This window comes from Sinocyclocheilus anshuiensis, unplaced genomic scaffold (genome assembly GCF_001515605.1).
Source record: "Sinocyclocheilus anshuiensis isolate Anshui unplaced genomic scaffold, SAMN03320099.WGS_v1.1 scaffold1051, whole genome shotgun sequence".
Taxonomy (NCBI): Eukaryota; Metazoa; Chordata; class Actinopteri; order Cypriniformes; family Cyprinidae; genus Sinocyclocheilus; species Sinocyclocheilus anshuiensis.
Window position 1 is genome coordinate 1,790,168 of NW_015546234.1, and position 20,921 is coordinate 1,811,088.

The 20,921-nt window shown below is 36.1% G+C and overlaps 1 protein-coding gene across 1 annotated transcript; it reads right to left on the reverse strand.

Moving 5' to 3' along the window:
• Window positions 1-71: 71 nt before the first annotated feature.
• eif5 (eukaryotic translation initiation factor 5) lies at window positions 72-6,506 on the reverse strand. The gene is made up of 12 exons (XM_016503554.1): window positions 6,409-6,506; window positions 5,918-6,153; window positions 5,133-5,412; window positions 4,499-4,580; window positions 4,243-4,415; window positions 2,874-2,985; window positions 2,525-2,646; window positions 2,266-2,427; window positions 2,011-2,172; window positions 1,058-1,222; window positions 558-692; window positions 72-440 (listed from the first exon to the last, which is right to left on the reverse strand). Exons 3-12 carry the CDS (start codon window positions 5,202-5,204, stop codon window positions 342-344), a joined length of 1,284 nt encoding a protein of 427 aa, XP_016359040.1. The 5' UTR covers window positions 5,205-5,412; window positions 5,918-6,153; window positions 6,409-6,506; the 3' UTR covers window positions 72-341.
• Window positions 6,507-20,921: the final 14,415 nt, after the last annotated feature.

Consider the following 20,921-nt stretch of genomic DNA (forward strand, 5'->3'; position numbering starts at 1 on the left):
CCCAAACTTTTGAACAGCCTTTATAATATTAAATATTAATACTGTCAAAATCGACTACACAGACAAAAGGGTGGAATTCACAGGCAAATCTTTAATAGTTGCAAAAATACAAGGGGAACTCGTTCGAATTTATGCTCTATAATCCAAGAAACTCATGCATACAAACAACAGCAACAATTTATCAATAGAGCTGGTGAGAAAAGACTAAAATAAGAGGCTTTGAGCAGTGCGCTAACCCAGGCCTAGAGCTGAAGAAAAGGCCAAAGGAGGTGAAAGGCATGCAACTGACAAAAAAGCGGAGCAATATGTGAAGAGGCAACTGAAGATTTTTGGTTTCATCTTTAAATGGCATCAATATCAATGTCCTCCTTCTCATTGTCTGACTTCTCAGGTTTTGTGGTCTCCATTTTCAACTCGCGGGCAGATGAGGAATACACCACCTAGAGAAAAAGAAGATAAAAGTAAATTCTGTGCTATAAGTATCTAACAACTTCTATATTTACTTTGATCTTATTATAAATCCTGGTTATGAAAAGTGATAATGCAGCTTTTTTTACCTCAACATTGTCATCCTCATCATCTTCCTCGCTGCCCTCACTCTCCTCCTCTGCCTCCTTGAGCCATTTAACAAAGGGCTCTGCCTTGGCATGAATCTCTTTAGCCAACTCTTTGGAGACATACTTCTTAGACACCTATAGCAAAATCATCACAAACAAGCTTAAATTCTAGAACACTAGACTAGTCAAGTATGCTTGCTGCCATCAGACCCTGGGCTCTCCAGCCGCATGCAGGTCACAGACGTTACCATATTACAACCCCCTCAGACACTCAGGCTAAAATAACAAGGGTTGCCTAGTAACAGGTAACTGACCACATCATCCTTCCATCTATGGTTTTTCAGAGACCTGCCAGAGATCAGAATTGGATTCATGCATCTAAACTACTTATATCATCAGATTTTTTGGCATCTGATCTGGGCCACGTTCAACTCTGACCTACATAGTTTCATCTGAGATTCTAGAAGGTCAAGTCTAGAGGCTGTGTGTTGGCAGGTTACCTTTTCAGCCCATGCGAGTATGACATCTTCCTCCAGCAGATCCGCGTCATATAGGTCTTTGAGTATAATGGGGACTCTGGGTAAGAGCTGAGTCTGATGCAGCTTCACCAGGCACTCAAAGCCACCCAGAAGATATTTCTGGGCTTTCTTATTGTTGTGGCAGAACTGTGGGCAGAGAATGTAAACTTCTTACACTTAATATAGTGCATTAACAAGCCAGTATGACAGTGTTATTTGTAAAAGCAGCATTAGTGCATTTTAACAAAAGTAATCAGGTTTGTACACACAGGAAGACTGCTGTTGTAGTGCAGGTTTCCCAAACGGTTCAAAATCATACTATTACTATAATATTATTAAAATCATAGCATCGTGAACATGTGAATTTGATGTTCAATTACTGAAATATTAACAAAATCTCGGGGTACTTCCAAGTAAATATTTTACATCTAAGGGGTTTGACTGACCAAAATAAAATAAAAAAAGTTTGTTGTAGTGTAACTAGAAGCATTCAAGCTATCAAGAGTTACAGTTTCAAGTCACACTCTAAATCAAGGGCCTCAATGATTTAAAATAAGGAAAAAGCATTGAAAAAAAAAAAAAAAGAAATGAAGACATTTCAATTCACACCCTCAGCAAACCAGAAGAACCAGGTTTCCCACTATCTTGGGAAACGTGGATGTATGGTATAGCCTATACCAAATATTTAATATTTCGTTTAGAATTTTATTTTATAATACATTAAACTGTGAGTGCCAAATGACTGAAAAAAAGTCACGTGAACTCATTGGACAAAATGAGTGGGAACCATGAAAAAAACAACAAAAAAAACTTCAGCCCTTAAAACGGCAAAGCTTCAAATATAGTTGTCCTATTGAAACAGTAGTCCTTTGAATCAAAAAGGTTGAGAATCACTGTTTTAAATGTTAAAAATGTTAACAGCTATGAGGACATACCCTGAGGAAGTGACGCTTGTACTTCTTGATCTGTTCACGGATGTTCTCATCAAAGAGCAGCTCGCTCAGAATCAGAGGACCCATGGCCTTCACATCCAGCCTTTCAGCCTCAGCCAAGATCTCTTTATCTGCAGATTCAATCGCGCCACTGTCCTTTTTTTCCTGAAGAGCAGAAACACAGAACAGTGCTGAATAAGTGTCTATATATAGAGAGCAATTATCCCCAAATTTTCAGTACAATATTAGGACAAACACCTTCACAAAGTTGTAAAATATGTTGACCCTCTCCTCCAGGGATTTTTCCAAGTCCTCAGTGAGTGTGAGACCCTTGGCATGCTCGCTGATCTCCTCCATCCTGCGACGCTGGGCCTCCTCTGTGGTCTCCTCAGCCCAGTCTTCATCATCGTCATCATCATTCTATCATTAGATCACATTGAACACCAGTATTTCTCATCTCTTACGCTGGTTAGTCTGAAAGTGGTTTTTCAAAAGATGATCTCAAAGCAGCACTTACCACAGCATCAGGGGCATCTATGTCATTATGGTTTCCAGCCTCTCCACCACTTGAGCCATTCTCTTTGTCCTTCTTTCGGTTCTTCTTTTCCTTTTCTTTTTTCACAGACCCACTGTCATTCTCTGGAAGTTAACAAATAGAGTTTAGTTCATGAACTTCAAATCAACATGCCATGGGTCAGAAAATAAGAGTTTTTGACCACCATTACAAGATATACATACTGCTTACAATCACATACTAAGCCCAAAATAGATTATGGTCACAGAAATACCCAGCCCATCCTTCAGTTTTATTTGAAAGGTTTGTGGAACATTAAAGTAATGAAATGACAATAAAGTAATGAAATTACCTGGTGGATTCTTGAGAATGAAGGTGCAAAGTTTGTGTCTGGTGTCCAACATGCCTCGGTAACCACAAGCCTTGCAGGAGTTTCCAATGGTCTGCTTCTTGGGATTAACGTGCTACAATGAGGAGAACATTTGAAGTGACTTTATTAAACTATAAACAGGTGTGCAACAATGAATCCAGCTACAAACCTGTGAGGCAAATTGCTCACAATTGCTTTGTGCACTTGAAACCTGCAGAAATAATTTTGTTGCTGGAAAAATGCATGCTTTGCCCTGTATACAGGTCTAGGCCTGTGTGTTACAGTATGTCTTATGACCCTACAGAGAGGATAGAAGGCTGACTGCAGCACGAAACAGAAACCAGGCCAGCTGAGATCATGCAAAAATCTCAGGAAGTCCTCAGTACTGCACTGCAGAGGAAAATCAGCAGGGGCAAAAGAACATTGCTCTCAAGTCAGTTAAACACCCAAGGCTTTTCATCTCTCGAAACAAGAAATTTTTAATGAAACGAGAAACTTCTGTCCCTCCATTTAAAGTCCATGCTCAACCATACTTGTGTGACGCAAGAACAAACCTCACTGGTTCTTGCAGAAGCTTAAATGTGCTTGCACGACATGCAAGAACAAATCTCATTGGTTCTCATGCACCAAGCAGGTATGTTTGAGCTTCTGTTTGCCATTATATGTGATCGATATATGATGTTCTATAAGTAGGGCTGGGCGGTATATCGACTTTATATAGTATTTTTGTATTTTCAAAAATGATTTAGGATAAGACAATACCATTTACGTCAACAGAGTAGTTTGATATTGTAAGCGCATCTGAAAAATAGCAAGGACACAGAGTGAGCTGTCCTTAACATGAGACATGCTTTATTTTAAGCACTTCCATCAATATCATAAGCATACAGTTTGATCCAGCTTGCTGTCAGGTGATCTGACAGATACAAGTGTGTGCTCTTTGAATGAATGTCTTATGGGTTTGGAATGACACGAGGAGGCCTAAATGACAGAACTTTAATTTTTGGGTTAACAATCCCATTATGACGAGACCCTCCTGCCATTGGCTGATTGGTTTTGGAAACTGAAAACAAGAGACTGAATGTAACAGTGAGAAACTGAAGGTGGCTTGTATACAATTAATGACACAGCTTATTTCCTCTGTACACCTGCAAAACAATCTTAACACATGGAAGCTACATGCATGAACCCATAGAGACCTGCATACTCAGCAACATGCATTCAAATATAAAGGGCACCCAGTTCAACATGCACCAGAATGCACCTGTTCATTAATAGTCTCACTTCAACCATGACCCTTCTATGCAAATCTAAATGTATATGGCAAAATGGAAATGGAGGATGTATTTACCAAATCAGTTTCAGGATTGTCACACTCAGGACACAGCACAAACTTATGAATGAATCCATCTAGCATGTCTTGCAGTTTGTTTGCCTCATGAGATCCATTGACGATGTAGCGGTCATTCTTGGTATCAAACTGGGTTTGGGCTCCCAACTCACAACCAAAGAATTTGGTGGGATCTAAACAGAGGTTACAGTATAATGTCAAATGGGAAAATCCATATTTAAGAAAACGAGTGACATGGCTTTTAAAAACTGCTCACATGTTGGAGGCCTATTCAGAGCCTTGGCAACATCAACCATGTTGACTATGACGGTCTTAATTCCATTCCCCTTGCCTTCCACCTGTGAAAAACAAACATGGTTTAGATTATATGTAATTTTTACATATATATGTGGATAATGGTGAATATTCATTTTAACACACACACACACATATACACAGTCAAACCAACATTTATTCAGACACCTTCAACATTGCACACATTATCACAGTTTATTCGCTATAGTTTAGAAAATGGTAATAAAATATGATAAGATCTCAAACTGTATCAGAACAAATTCATCTTGATAATGTCAGATAACATTTAAGCAAAACATGGTCAGGTCAAAGTGTCTGAATAATTTTTGGTCCCAATTTTTTATCAATTTTACTGGTAGAATTTTTGGGTATAATGTCAGTTTACTTTGTTTTGCTATCCTCACTTACACAAACGAACTAGTGTCCAGCAGCCACTAGTAAAATATCAAAATGTATATCTTGTTTCTGAAAATTTTTTGGTTTGACTGTGTGTGTGTGTGTATATATAATAAAATACCATCCATTTATTTAATCTATATTAACATTTATCATCAAGAAATAAATATGAACCCCAGCCATATAAGTTTAAAACCCACCTTAGCAACGAGACGGGGCATTTTATAGCGGTAGAACTGGTCTGACACGCTGCGATTGACATTGATGGACATTTTGGCTTCACGTATGGTTTATCAGCAAGACGAGAAGATCTTGAATTGGCAATTATTAGTATTTTCTGTTTGAAGAGGAGGTGATGACATAAACGACTGCAAGAATACTTTGTCTCTGACATGAAAAGGGCACAGCCACTGAGGCTCCAGGCTTCGAGCTCGCTGACTAAGTTCCCCCCAAACAGGTTCCGGCAACTGCACTATAGCACTGCAAAAATGACATGAGAATGAGGATTAAGTGCAGAAAACAACAAGTATCGCATAGTTTGGCATCACTACCAGCCAAGTATCAACCACAGCAGACATATAAATCGAGGTGTGCCCATTCTCAATAAGCCTGGCTAGTTATCTACTAGGACCACCTGTCATTGTGATATTGGGGTCTGCATGTCAATGTACTGTTTACATACAACTCAATACTGAATCAAATTGCTGTTAAGTATAGAAAACAATGGCGTAGTCAGACCCAGGCATTCGGGTGCAGCATTTACTTGCATGCTGATGGGATGAAACCCCAAACAGGCCTCTGTTGAGGAACACTATGCTGCAGAGTGCGTCACAAAATGGGAGGACGCCATTTTATTCGGTGCAGCATGCAACACATTAAGACTGACGCGACCTCCTACATCAGATTAAACGAGCCAACTATCGCGAGAGTACACGCGCACACATGCGAGAGAAAAATACAGTAGAAATAACAGAAATCAACGTACCTTTCCCATCCGTAGCTCCTGTCGTCCAGGTACTCACCGTTTTCGCAAAACAAAGACATAAACACACCGCTGGTCGCCCTGAGAAGAGGTGAACTACTGGTTTCAGTTGGTCCGTTTAGTTTGAAACGCTGGTTAGGGGTCGGCACGGCGGTGCCTGACTGAGTTAACGTTACACCTTGCGGAGCAGAGTGACAAACCCTGGAGAGAAAACTCACGACGCCCTCAATACAGGGGACCTGAAATAAAACCGCATTCATGAGCAAAACTATGCAACTATACATAATAATGCCGTTGTGAACTAACAGGACTGACGTATAAAAGCTAGACAGCTAACATATGGAAGCATTAAGTTACTAGAAACCTAACACGCAGTATTTCCCTCAAGCCACAGTCCGAATATATTTATCAAATGTGACTAAAAGAAAATAATTCCTTATTCAGAAGAATTCCCTAATGGATAGGCCAACATGTTTTCGTGAAGTTTTACTCACCTCTCGCACGCTACTGCTCGTATGCTAAACCACAATGAGCACACAAGACCTCGTGACTTCCAATCTTAACTCGGCTACAAACTAGCCCCGCCCCCTGCCCTAAATGGATGTTTTGATTGGCTTGCGCTTCACTGGATTCTATTGTAATTGTCGAATTTTGCTATCAATCATATTGGACAGTTGGCATGCCACTTTACTTGCTGATTGGGAAAGGTGTCTTTTGTTTTAAATAACTTATTACTTTTGATAATTTTATAGGTAAATGCAGATATTTAAAAACACCACCCAAGCTTCATGTTTTGTTTTTTTTTTTACTCAGTGTAAATGGAAGTGGTAAAGATGATGGACAATGCCCAAGCCAAATATTTGCCTTCTGTCAGACTAACCCTAAATTTTTCATTAATATGTTGATTTTAATTTATTCTTTATGTGATTTCAGTCTGTTTTTACCAATATTTCATAAGTGCATTTTGTTCTTTTGCAATAATTGTAATAATTGATTGGGTCATTACTGTTATGGATTATTATGCCCCCATCATATTTGTCTTGATATAGGCCTATTGGATAAAATCACAACTTTATAAAGATGGAAGTCATATTAGATTGTAGAAAACTACAGTGTTTTGGCTTGGCTTGAGTGTTGCCATTTTTTCTTTTGTCTAATTAAAATATTTCAAATAATATTTCTTTCCAATAATGATGTTTTTTGTGATCAAAATGTTTATTGTTTCAGTATTTCAGCATATACAAAACAGATATAACTATATAAACTATATACAAACAGATGCCATGAAAACTGTCCACTTTACAATGTTTTTCTTTTTTTGCCTCTCCTTTTACATATTCTGCTTTTGGAAGCATCACAAATTCCACATATAGTCTGGGACAGTGGATGACACACAGAGTGAATTCTCTGGATGTGTTTACAAACCACTGGAACAAAAGATTCCTGGCTGTGCACATCATGATGTAGGCCAGTGAGAGGAATGCAGAGGACAAACAGCCAGTGTGGGTTCACTGGATTACCTGTGGCATTTTCAAGGTTCAGAGGGTTTACTGCTGTAAGCTACAGTGACAAAATCCTTTATCTTTCATGTACAAAGGAAAATATCCTACATTTATAACATTAGAGAAAACACATTTTTTTAGCATTCATTATATAAGTGAATAAAGGGCTATAATGTTGTGTTTTACTGCAACAAAACAGGCAAAAAAGAGAACATTGCAACTCAGTCCACTTGTTCTGAAGTGAAAACAAATGTGATTCCTCTGTTTGGTGAATTAAGGTGAATGGGCCTCTTGTTGACAGTAATTTAGATTTATGCATTAGCAAGATGCACAGCATATACATATAATAATTTATATACACTTATCAGTACAAGCATTAACTGGGAATTAAACCATTAGCATTACTAGCACCACCATGCCTAGTTGGAACTTGAAATGCAGGAACTCGTAAAGGGGATAGTTCACCCGAAAATGAAAGTCCTGTCATAAATTACTCACCCTCATGTAGAAAGTCCAAACATGTATGACTTTCTTTCTTGTGTGGAAGACAAAATAAGAAATTCTGAAGGATTTTGATAACTAAACAGTTTTGGTTCCCATTGAATTACATTGTATTTTGTGTCCATACAATGGATGCCAAAAGGAAGAGCATTTTTCCAAATATCTTTTGTCTTCCAAAGAAGAAAGAAATTTGGAATGACATGAGGGTGAGTAAAGGATGACAGAATTTTAATTATTGGATTAACAGGTAAACATAAGGCAGATGGACTTTATAGGTATCATATCAATTTAACCATTAATGTTTCACCACATTGAATTTCTTTCTTTAATAGCATTAAAAATTCAAATGTAAGTCTTCTGATAAGAGACGCTATTTCTTTACTTGGTTCTGTTTGTGATTTATTTGCACATTCTCCAAGGAATATTTGCTCCACCTCTGCCAAAACAGGTTGAGAACATGGGTATTCTTCTGGTCTTATTACAGATTTCCCAACTGGATTGAAGTCAGTGCTCTGGCGGAGGTGTTCCAGAATAACAACCATTTTCTTGCTAGTTTTTCCCCTTGTGTGCTTATCCCTGCTGATGAAATGAATGTTGCCCCTGATTACAGATTTCTGGCTGGCTGAAATAGATGCAATGGTTGAAGTACAACGATACTCAAACACACCCAACTTTCTTCCCTCGTCTTTTCCACCTTGCCAGAAAATACTTGTCAATACCAGCTACATCTGTGCAATGTGAACGAGTTTTTTTCTAAAGCAGGAGAAGTTCTGTGCAAAAAAAATAATCGTTTAAATGTTAAAACACTGGAACAACTTCTAAACTTAAATAAAAACTCATAATGGTATTTCTGTCTTGTTTTCTTCTTGTCACAGTTTTATTTTTTTAAACATAACTTCCCTTTCACACACACTTATAAGGTTTGAAAACATATGCAAAAAAACCAAACAAAATAATAAGAATAATAAAAGAAAGAAATAAATGCATTCTTGTAAAGCATACCTGAACCTCAAAATATAGCTATCATCCTCCTATTGAGTCACAACATTACCCCTTTACTTTGCTAGTGTTTTATAGGCAGCGTAATGACAAACACATGTTTATAATTAAAAAGGTGTTAGTAATTGCATGTGAATGGTCTGATTAGCAAAGACCTTAACTAAAACACAGTACACAACCCAGATAGCACACAAACTTCTGCAAGATGTCTGTTGCTTCATCTGGAAAGCATCTGCTGTGTACAAACATCTGATAGACGTCTTTAAGATGTCAGTTTTACAGACATTCTAAACCATAAACATCTTAAAGACATTTTCTAAACGTCTATTTGACATCTGATAGGAAACGTCCTATCGACATATTGCAGATGAGCAAACACTCTAAAAAAAGATGTCTTGCAGATGTAAATACAGACGTCAAATAGACGTCTCTGTGATGCTATCAGGTAAGCATTAATATTTAATGGTATTTATTGATTTTGCTAATTTTATTGAAAACATTACACTGTTGTCTAGATATTTGCAATTGCTTTGAAAAAGGTGTCATTTTGTTTGGGCCTAGTTCTTGTTGCTTTACACTATTTCGACCAGCAGATGTGACCAGCGTGTGGTGTTTCGAACGCTTGGAAACAGTGAATCATTGATTCGAAGCTTTGAAAAGCTTCCTTTCTCCCATCACTACATAATAGTCAAGATCAAAGGTGCATTCAGTATTTTTGTGCTAATTTAAAATGTTTTACACATTAATAAATAATGTTTTTGTAAAAAGACTTAATGGTGTGCACCCACATCAGACGAAGAATGTACTTATTTGTACTTAAAAGTATTTGCATAGAATTTTTTTTATTTTTATTATGCAATAGACCAATTCAGAGTAGACGTCACAGTTACGTCACTTGCAGCTGCGCGCGCATAGTGGTTGCAGAAAAACACTGGGAACAAGTGGAGATAAATGGGTAAAATCCATGGAATAAAAGAAAAATATATTTTTGTGCCTTTTGATGTCAAGATTGGAATGCAAATAATTTTTATAGAATACTGTCGTCAAAGACGCCATTTGAAGCTAAACGCAGACGTTTAAACGGACAGACTATGGATGAAAACTGCTGATTACTCTACTTTTAAAGCATAAATTCGATTTAAACAATAGGTCTACATAATATTCACATATGCTGTTCATAGGGGACGTATTGTATTAGCCCTACAGTTACAGCATGAAATATTATTTAAACCTTACTATTAGAAATATTATTTAAACCTTACTATTAACATGTTTACATAACATTTATTTTATCTCACAATTCTGACTTTTTTTCTCACAAATGCAAGTTTAATTCTCCTAATTCGGACTTTATAACTCGACTTAACTCAAAACTAGTGAGTTTGTCAAATCTGAGGGAAAAAAGCCAGGGGCAAGTTCAAGCTCAACCCGGTGTGCACTGTTTTGCTATGGTTTCCGGTCTGAACGACATGTTTCCTGGAAACGGTGTGCAACGGGGTTGAAGATGTGTTTTCTCTTGTTTGGTGGGTGTGTCAAACATGTCAGCCCAATCAGCAGCAACATGTATATAAACCACGTATTAAAGAGGCAGCTCGCACAATGTAATTAACATCAAAATAAATTTACACAAGAGCAAGTATATTGTTTGCACATGTTTATTTACATTAAAGGCAAAATAACTGAAATAATAAGGGCACAAGTATAGATCTGGAACTTCTTTTTTTAATAGAATTATTAGAGTTTCTTAAAGAGTTTATATACACATCAAAATCTTTCCTGAAAATAAAAAAGTTTTCAAAGTTTTCTTTGAAAATTTACACTTATGAATGTAAAAATTAGCAAGATATAGCAATAGATTAATAATAAATTTACAGTGAGAAGGGTCTAATTTCAAAGAGTAATAAAAAAACAATTTTTGGGGTTATACAAAAGTTTGGATATAAATATTTTTGAACAAAATTGGAAAAGTCAACCCAGAACACATTAGAATAAGTCCCGAAGCAAATGATTGATTGTTTCTTCAGACTGAAGGCAAAAGGAACAATTGGGGGAAATACTATTGTTAAATTTAGCAAGTTTGTAATTTACCGGATAACAATTATGGATAATTTTGATAGAGACTTCAACAACTTTATTAGATAAGAAGAATTTTTGTCGAAGAAGCCAAAACTCTTCCCATTCTATATCAAGTATTTGCATAGAAATCTTGTATTTCTCCATGTTGAATGACGTGACCCGCGGTGTTTACGTCTGAGCCTCGCACTCATTGGCTGCCGCCTTTTTTAGATACTGTCGTTGGATTACAGTCGCTGTTAAAAACCAAGAAAAAGAAGTGTAGTTTGTTAATAAGAAGAGTTACGTTTGTTAACTTCGACCGTACACGTACGGTCGAAGAACCAGAAAAGGTAGGAAACCTAGACAGAAAGATCGACAAAGACAAAAAAAAAAGTGTGTAAACATCAGTATGGCAAACACAAAGTGGAAAGACAGAGAAAATCCTGAGTAGTGACGACCAAGTTGCTTCTTTTTTGTCGGACAGGTAAGGAAATTAATAATTGTGTAGACCGCTCTCTAAAACACTGTAGAGTCAGTGCCATTTACATAAAACTCAAGAGACAATCATGCTGGATCCACCAATGCTAACCTGGAAATTAGCAGCTTGTCAAATGTACTGCAGGTGGCAGTATAACTTCTGCTAATTTGTAATGATCTGGCTAAAACAGTCAGTGAACACTTCACCCCCTCATTGTGAGGAAACCCCCCCAAAAGACCAGAAAAATGTCAGAGCCCACTCTGAATGAAGGCTGTTTTTCATTCAGGGGGCATCAAAACTAAAAAAAAAAAAAAAGTGACATTGAAACTGAAACTGAGTTTCCTCTTTTGTTCTGGGTGTTTTCACAAGCCTTTCCAGGGAATCATTTATATGCAGATCAGCGAAGCACCATGTCAAGGGAAGAAAGACACAAAGTTTTTTTTATTAATTCTCTCCAAAACACAAAAAGGACAAACAGCCATTTCCATGAAGCATATATTGGATTACTGGCCATATTTTACATTGTTTTAATAAACATAGTTTTAACATATGATTTATTTATTGTATAAATATAAATGCTTAAACAAAGTCTGAAAGAATTTAAGTTTCTAATGATCTTAAAAACAAACATTTTTAAATTAGCTGTACAGGCAAATATAAATTGCGCCTTGCTATGTGTTTCTTCACAAAACTAATTTAGTTTATTTCTTAATGAGTAAACATGAAAGAAAAGCAGCAAATGAGAGCTCAGCATCAGAAATCCGTCAATACTATAAAGGCAGCCACTTTAAATATATGATATAAAATATAAGTTTAAGATACAATTTAAAATAATATTGAGTAATAATATTGTTTAAAATAGTTTTAAGAATATACAATAATATGCTTTTTTGATCACTGCATTTCCCATTTGCAATTCCCATTCTTCCATTTGTTATTTCACATTTTTAATGACTTCACTATTATTCTAAAATATGTGGTAATAGTAAGAAATGAGTATGTGTGTCCAGACTTTTGACTGTACTGTATATTTTATCATTTCAAAAAGTAAAACAGCTCCAGTCAACTGTTGGATCTGACTCAAGGCCACAAAAATCAACAGGTGGCAATAAAGCCAGTCAACAGCACGGACTCCAAGCCCACACTTCCCATTTATAATTAAACAAATATTCCTTTGATACAGTCAGTGTTGAGGGAGGCTCTGTTGAGTCACAGTAAACAGGCTAGACAATGTTGTTTAGAACAACTGGAGTGGAAGAACGTCATAAAGGCTGATGACACTGAAGGGCTGACGGGGACAGTGAAGATGACTCATTACTCACAACTTATCGAGCACACCCACCAAGATGATGTATTGACATAATACATGTCTGATACATCAGAGAAAGGAGGTTTTGTTTAGGTCTTTTATTTAGATCTATTTTTAAAATACAATAGCTCTCTGTTTGAGACCCTGCTATGTGTATGAAAGAGTCATTATTAGCTTCACATTATGTATTTGTATGTATATGTATATGCATTCATTTCCTTTAGCTTGCAGATAACCAGACAAATCTGATTCAGCTTTAATTACACAGTGAAATGACGAGCTTGACCACCATTCTAGGCAAAAAAAATAATACAATATATACACTAACATTCAGAAGTGTAGGGTCGGTAAGATTTTTTAAATGTTTTTGAAAGAAGTCTCTTACACATTTCTTTGCGTAATAAAACTTTAGAAATAGTAATAGTGTGACATATAATTAAAAATAATTGTTTTCTATTTTAATATATTATTATTATCATTATATATTTTAAAATGTAATTTATTCCTTTGATGCAAAGCTGAATTTTCAGCATCATTACTCCAGTCTTCAGTGTCACATGATCCTTCAGAAATTACTCAAATATGCTGATTTGCTGCTCAAGAAACATTTCTCATTATTACCATTGATGAAAACAGTTGTGGTGCTTAATATTTTTGTGAAAACTACAATGAATTTTTTCAGGATTTTTGATTAATACAAAACTTGAGGAGAACAGCAATTTATTTGAAATAGAACATTGTAAATATAAATTTCACTTTTGATTAATTTAATGTCTTCTTACTGAAGAAAAGTATTAATTTCCTTCAAAAATAAAAAAAAAAACCTTACCGACAAATTCCAGTAATGCATATAATGCATGAGACCTATACGTCTATACATTTAACATATTTAAACACAATCATATCAGGTATTTATAGATTGTAAGACTAATACTCATATTTAGGGGGAAAAAAAAGTATTCAGTTAAATGCTGTTAACATTTATATGCTAAAATATGTAATAAGTATAATAAAATTGATATAAAGTATATCAAATATATTATATAAAATGTAAAAATAGAAGTATATGATGTGTTATAATTTACATACTGCTTCTGAATGTCCATGTACATTGTAATGTACTATAGAGATCAAATTTTGTTTCAAAGAGGAAGGACCATCCTGAGCCGAGATACTGAGGTTTCTGTAATCACACAAAAAAAGGAAAATTACAAATAGTCAAGTTGGACACACAGTTGGTATCCTTTTCGATGAGTACTTTAGAGAAGAAGGAAGTAGAGGACTCAGTGTCCAATGTGCCTCTGTTTTCACTCAGACACCCTTTGATCCTGCACAAATCTGAGCTTGAAAGGTTGGTCTTCAGGTTTAGGAGAGCAAGAACATGCTGCTCACTAGTGAAGAATGACAACAAAGTACATTGATGAAACAAGACTCGCACTGTAAGGCCCTGTTTACACTAGTACGTTTTCGTTTTAAAACGGCGTTTTAAAATGAAAACGATCCTCGTCTACACTGTAAATAGGTTGCTGTCAATTTTACAGTAACTTACTGGCAGCTGGATGCCAGTAATTTACTGTAAAAATGTTTACAGTATTAGTACTGTAATTGCATTTACAGTACAATGTCTTTACTGTATTTTATTTACAGTATTATTACCGTATTTTCATTTACAGTATCAGTACTGTATTTGTCAGTACAACAGTACAACTGACAACAGTACAACTGACAACAGTATTTACAGTATTTTATTTTATTAGTTAATTTTATTAACTAATTTTATTAATTTAATTTTAGTTAGTTATTATTTTATTTTATTAGTTTTTATTAGTATTTTATTTTATTTTATTTACAGTATTATTACCGTATTTTCATTTACAGTATCAGTACTGTATTTGTCAGTACAACAGTACAACTGACAACAGTACAACTGGATGCCAGTAATGTACTGTAAAAATGTTTACAGTATTAGTACTGTAATTGCATTTACAGTACAATGTCTTTACTGTATTTTATTTACAGTATTACTGTATTTTCATTTACAGTATCAGTACTGTAGAGTTTATTTTCATTTAGTTTAAAAAAAAGTTTACCTGTAAAAACAATCCAATTGTGGCACTGCACTGTAAACCATAATTACAGAACATAATAACACAATCCATTTGAACTTTTAACAAGTTTAAATAAATGTACTTGCACAAACTAGCCTATTTAAAATAGATTTTGTAATATTTTTTAAATAAGTCTCATGCTCACCAAGGCTGCACTTATTTGAACAAAAATACAGTAAAACAGCAATATTGTGAAATAAAACCAGTAAAATAATTATTTTTTTATTTTAATATATTTTAAAATGTAATTTAAAATGCATGTGATCAAAGCTGAATTTTCAGCATCATTACTCCAGTCTTCAGTGTCACATGATGCTTCAGAAATAATTCTTCTAATAGCCTTTCATTTGCTGCTCAAGAAACATTTCTGATTATTAGGCTATTGCTGCTTCATATTTGTGTGGAAACCGTGATGCATTTTTCAGAATTAATTTTATATATAGTAACAATGATATGTAATGTAATAATGTGGCAATGGTTTCTAAAGATCTACTTATGCTTCTGATGCTTTTGGGAAACGCAGCCCTATTTCAACAAACACTGTGACTGAGCCATGCGTCAGCAGCGAATGCTGTCTGTGATTGATTGGTTCTGTCTTTCAGCATTTGCGTGTTCCGATGAACAGGAGAAATGGTTCTATCCAACGCAATTGTTTGCTAGTATAGTCTGTTTTTCCACTTAGAAGCTTATTTTATGCACCGAATTTCTTAATAAATAAAATTAGTGGTCAAAAAATGCACTTTAGAATCAACATTTTTATGTGTGGATCGATCCATTCAATATACAACATCAGTATCGAAAGTATCGATACTTTAGGATCGATCTGCCCATCCCTAACTACGGCTCTGTGTAGTAAATGCTGCTCCATCTGAAAGCATGTGAAAATACCACATTTAATAACATGTTTTTACTCCAAACTCACTTCATAACGTCAGCCGAGTGTTTGTAATAAATCCTTCTGTGAGATGATGTGGCTTCTTCTTACACAGAATAGGGGCACGCAACATTTCATAGTATTCCAGGCAGTGATAAAGGCTATGTCGATTAGAATTGCATTATTATATGCTTTATTATAATAAAAATTATAATAAGACGAACTCAGATAAACCATATATTGTCATAGTCGTGTGTTTATTAGTCACATTGAATCAATGAAAGCAGTTAAATCTTCTGTTTATTCAGCAACCACTATAGGGATTTCCTGGGTTTCTTCTGTGGCGTATTTGGAGTTTCAGCGCGAGAGCGCCCTCTGGCTTTCGCATGGAGATTTACTGCTGATCACAGAATCGTGCTTCACTGAAAGATATGCATGACAATAGCAACTTCTGCCTAATCCCGATTTATCACCTTTACGATTTAATTTTGACTAATCGTGCATCCCTAGGCAGGGCTTTCCTCCACGCCCACGCTCTCCACTGTACAATCCTCTGTGGTGGGTATTGTTGCCGGCTCACGCACCTGGTCAGATGTTCCATGAGGCTCTGGCTCAGCTCTGTCGCTTCATTAGGTGATGGCTCGTCAGTTGCGGTGGGCTCTGGCTGTTGCTCCGCGCAGCGGGGTGGTATTTGGATGGACTCTGGGTCCGGAGTGGGGCTGGTGAGTTCCTCATCAGCGTGGCAGATGGTGAACTGGGATCCGTTTCTCACCAGTACCCATTCCACAAAGGCGGCGAAATTCCCTTGAGGACCGTCTCCGGACAACCGCACGTCGTATTAGCTGGTATTGTTGGCAGTGTCCAGAAATAGTCTGGTGTGGTCCTCGAGGGCAAGTTCCCCCTGCTCCAGCAGGAGGAGGAGGAATTCGGGGCGATCCATAAACAAAAAATAAAAGACTTTCAAAAACAAGGAAACAAACGAGGGGAAATGCGCCACTTAACTTCCTGTTTGGTCAGATCTTCTGTCACACTCAATTCAATTCAAGTTTATTTGTATAGCGCTTTTCGCGATACAAATCGTTGCAAAGCAGCTTTACAGAAAATTAAGTTTCTACAATATATTTAGTAGTAGCTTGTCAGTGGTGACTGTGTTAAATTGATGTACATATGGCAGAAATGTACGGTAAAATTCAGTTAATGATATAATCAAACAGACGATGAACACTATTAACAGCAATGATTACGTTGCAATCAAACTTGTAGCAAAATTTGGTAGTTTATGTTGTTTCAGGGTTGGCATCATCTGAGGTCCTCTGAGGGGTTTGCATCATCTCTTCTCAGGTGTTCGGTCATCTCAGGTCTTTGTAAGGGCTGGATCCAGACTGAAGCTCGTGTATTTCGTGGCAGAAACAGAGAAACAAATAGAGACATAATTAGCATAGCTGCTGTTCCAACCAGTGGTGGGCCGTCAGGGCCAGCAAAGCCTTCTCTGCTGGCCTAAACACTATCAGAATCACTGATTTAGTTTTAATATATTTTTCCACGAATGTGTATTAAATTATTTCCAATAGTCTATTCTCTTCATTTCATAGCTTTTCTCTTGGTTGCACTGCTTCCAGCAGTGTATGTTTATATTAGAGCTTTTATCCAATCATATTTCAGCAATCGTGTTGCCAGGGTCAAAGAAATCTGCCTTAAGGCCTTCAGAATCAACAGTGCAGGCGTCTGTTTGCTTAAATCAATGGCAATGAAATGAAAATGTTGCTTTAACCAATCAGATTTCGAGTTGGCAACACCAGGGCCATCTAGCTGGCTAACGATAATGTCAGCATTTTCTCGTCCTTTGATTGGATGGTCAGCATACTAGCTAGCAAACAGCATCACTGTAAGTTGCACTGCTTCCAGCAGTGTATGTTTATATTAGAGCTTTTATCCAATCATATTTCAGCAATCGTGTTGCCAGGGTCAAATAAATCTGCCTTAAGGCCTTCAGAATCAACAGTGCAGGCGTCTGTTTGCTTAAATCAATGGCAATGAAATGAAAATGTTGCTTTAACCAATCAGATTTCGAGTTGGCAACACCAGGGCCATCTAGCTGGCTAATGATAACGTCAGCATTTTCTCGTTCTTTGATTGGATGGTCAGCATACTAGCTAGCAAACAGCATCACTGTAAATAATTTTATTAAAACTTAGTAAAACTTTTATTACTGTTTCTCAGGTTTAGATTTTCAGTGCATTTTGAAAAAATATTTGCCTACTATATTTAGTAATCTAAAAACAGTAGTCCTAATGACTGCAAAAAACAACCACATACCTCCTCGGCACTGGCTCTGTGAAAGACTCGTGAAGATGAAACACCACTAGAGTATGGTAGGTTAATTTTCATTTTTGACTCTTTTATCGCTTGATGCGTTGTATGCTGATGTTATTTGCGCGATATAAAGCCAGGTTTAAGTTTCCAACCAAGCAAAAATTATTTGTTCAACCCAAGCCAAGCATTTGATCAGATATAACTGCAGTACAAGATTGCTTGGCCAAAGAGATGTGTCTTTAATCTAGATTTAAACAGAGAGAGTGTGTCTGAACCACGAACGTTACCAGGAAGGCTATTCCAGAGTTTGGGAGCCAAATGCAAAAAAGCTCTACCTCCTTTAGTGGACTTTGCTATCCTAGGTACTACCAAAAGTCCAGAGTGTCCAGCCTCGAGGTCATGAATGCATGAACTAGCTTTTCTGCATCAGAAACAGGTAACATGTTTCGTAGCTTGGCAATGTTTCTAAGATGTAAGAATGCTATTTTTGCAACATGGGAAATAGGATTTTCAAAAGACAAGTTGCTGTCTAATATAACACCCAGGTTTTTGACTGTAGAGGAAGTAACAGTACATACGTCTAGTTGCAAATTGTAATCCAATCCACGCTCAGGTGCACTCAAAACACTCACGAAGATGAAGGTAAAATTATCTTTAATTATTCACACAGAAGGTAAAGCCACAAGAGGAAGGCTTAGCACAAGTGAAAACATAGACGAGATCTGACAAACACTAACTAAACAGACAGGAACTTACACAGACAAATTATGATAATAAACTATACACAGGTGAACAAAATGAACTAATCAGACACGAGGGAAAACTAGGTCAAAACAGGAAAACAAGACGAAAGACAACAAACTAAAAGTCCATGATCGTGACAAGCACACAATCTAATGTTTCAAAGAATGAAGAAATTAACAAAAATATACAGCGAGAAAGGAGAGAAACTGAAAAAAATGCAATATATGCCAAATTCCTATACAAGCTGGATATTTGAAGACCATTTTTGCCAGCAAGTTTATTGCTTACTCTTTCAGTGTTTTTCTTATTTGTCGTTTTTTTCATGTTGAAAAAGTTATGTTTAATCCTTTCGTTTCAAATTATTGCCATGTCACATAAACAGCAGCAGTGGCAAAGCATGCATGCGTTGTTTTTCTTTTATATTAGTCTAAATATTTTATGTGCGGATTATACAGTATATATCTGCATTCAGGATCTGCACCTAGCATCAAATATCAATCTAAACAACAGAAACAAATATTAGGCAAAGTCTCCATCTCACTATACTGGGTTCATTACATTTATACTGGAACTGGAGTTTATACTGCAATCTGATGCAAACAACATTTCACCATTAACACTGAAAAAACACAATAGCAAACCTTCATTAGCCAAAATGGCAGGATGAGAATAGTTTATTAAGAGAACTGATTGAGATCAGAATGTTTTGCCTTCTCGTGTAGTTAAAATCAAAGTCTAGTCTTTGGTTAAAATGTATTTTTTTAACTTCATAAATGAATCAGTTTATATAGTTTTGGTTAAAGTGATACAATTTAATTTCTAGTTGCATTAATGGAGCTTTCTCTTTGACAAATTTAAACATTTTATTTAGCTACTGTAGGTAAATGAAGAGCACCTAGCAAAAGTTAAATAAAAAAGTATATTTTCTGCTGCATAATGAAACATAATGAAACATTAAGTGTATTATATCTGTCATGCTTGTACAACAACGAGGAGCGTGGAATGAGGAGACGCAGGAGATTTCACAGTAAGCAGTCTTTAATCCTTCCAACATGGGATACACAGGGCTGCCAGGAACACATGTAGCACAAGACGAACATTCAATATCGGACAAGGGAGAATAGCACAGGCTAGAACTTACATACAAGGGATAATTGGGGAACACAGGTATCAATGGAACATAATCAAACTAAATGAGAACAGGAACTTGACCAAATAAGGAAACACAGGAAGGACTACGGGGCAAAACAGGTACAAAAGTCTGACAAATAGAGGCAAAGAATGGCATTTTTAAAAAAATATATATAAATCTTCTGTAACATTATAAATGTATTTAGTGTCACTTTTGATAATTTTAATGCATCCTTGCTGAATAAAAGTATTAATTTCTTTCAAAACATCTTAATGAACCCAAACTTTTGAACGGTGTATGATTAACACATTTGTATATTTACATGGTTTTCCAAAGTATAACTTCATCAAATACCATGGTATTTCCATGATGGCAACATTTGAGGTATTTACTATGATTCATTTAATAATTTTGAAAACGAATAGTGTCAATGCAGCATACAGCATACTTCACAAATTTTACATCAAGAAGCTTTTAGATTTTCTGAAGAATCTTTTGCATCTTCAGAGAGATTAACATTATTTTAATATTTGTGTTCATTGTTTCAAATTCAGAGATAAAAATGCAGATGTCGATGCTTATGATGATGCATTTGCTTGAAATCTACTGTGCCAAATAAACTGATCTGCATTATGAAGCATTTTAGTATCCCCAAAAGGTGCAATTTTGGCCCCCTATTTCCTGTATATAGCCTATACATCCACAACGATTTCTGAAACCAGACAACCCTATTATTTGTATGGCCATCACATAAAAAAAAGTCTAAATCCTTAGTCTGGGGCCGTGGAAAATAATTAAAGGTTCACTCTTGCACTGCACCTTCACTTCCCTTTCCCTTCACCCTCCCCCTCCTTCTGTGTCCACCTTGTTGAAAACATTTAATATGCTGATTTGCTGCTCAAGAAACATTTGTTGTTGATGTTATTATTATTATTATCAATATTTAACACAGTACATCAGGATTCTTTGATGAATAGAAAGATCCAAAGGTC

Coding starts and splice junctions, on each gene's coding strand:
- eif5 (XM_016503554.1), bottom strand. CDS start 5,204: ATGTCCATCAATGTCAATCGCAGCGTGTCAGACCAGTTCTACCGCTAT. Junction 693..1,057: donor TACTCGCATGGGCTGAAAAG/GTAACCTGCCAA, acceptor ATTTTGCTATAG/GTGTCTAAGAAGTATGTCTC. Junction 441..557: donor ATGAGGATGACAATGTTGAG/GTAAAAAAAGCT, acceptor CTTTTTCTCTAG/GTGGTGTATTCCTCATCTGC.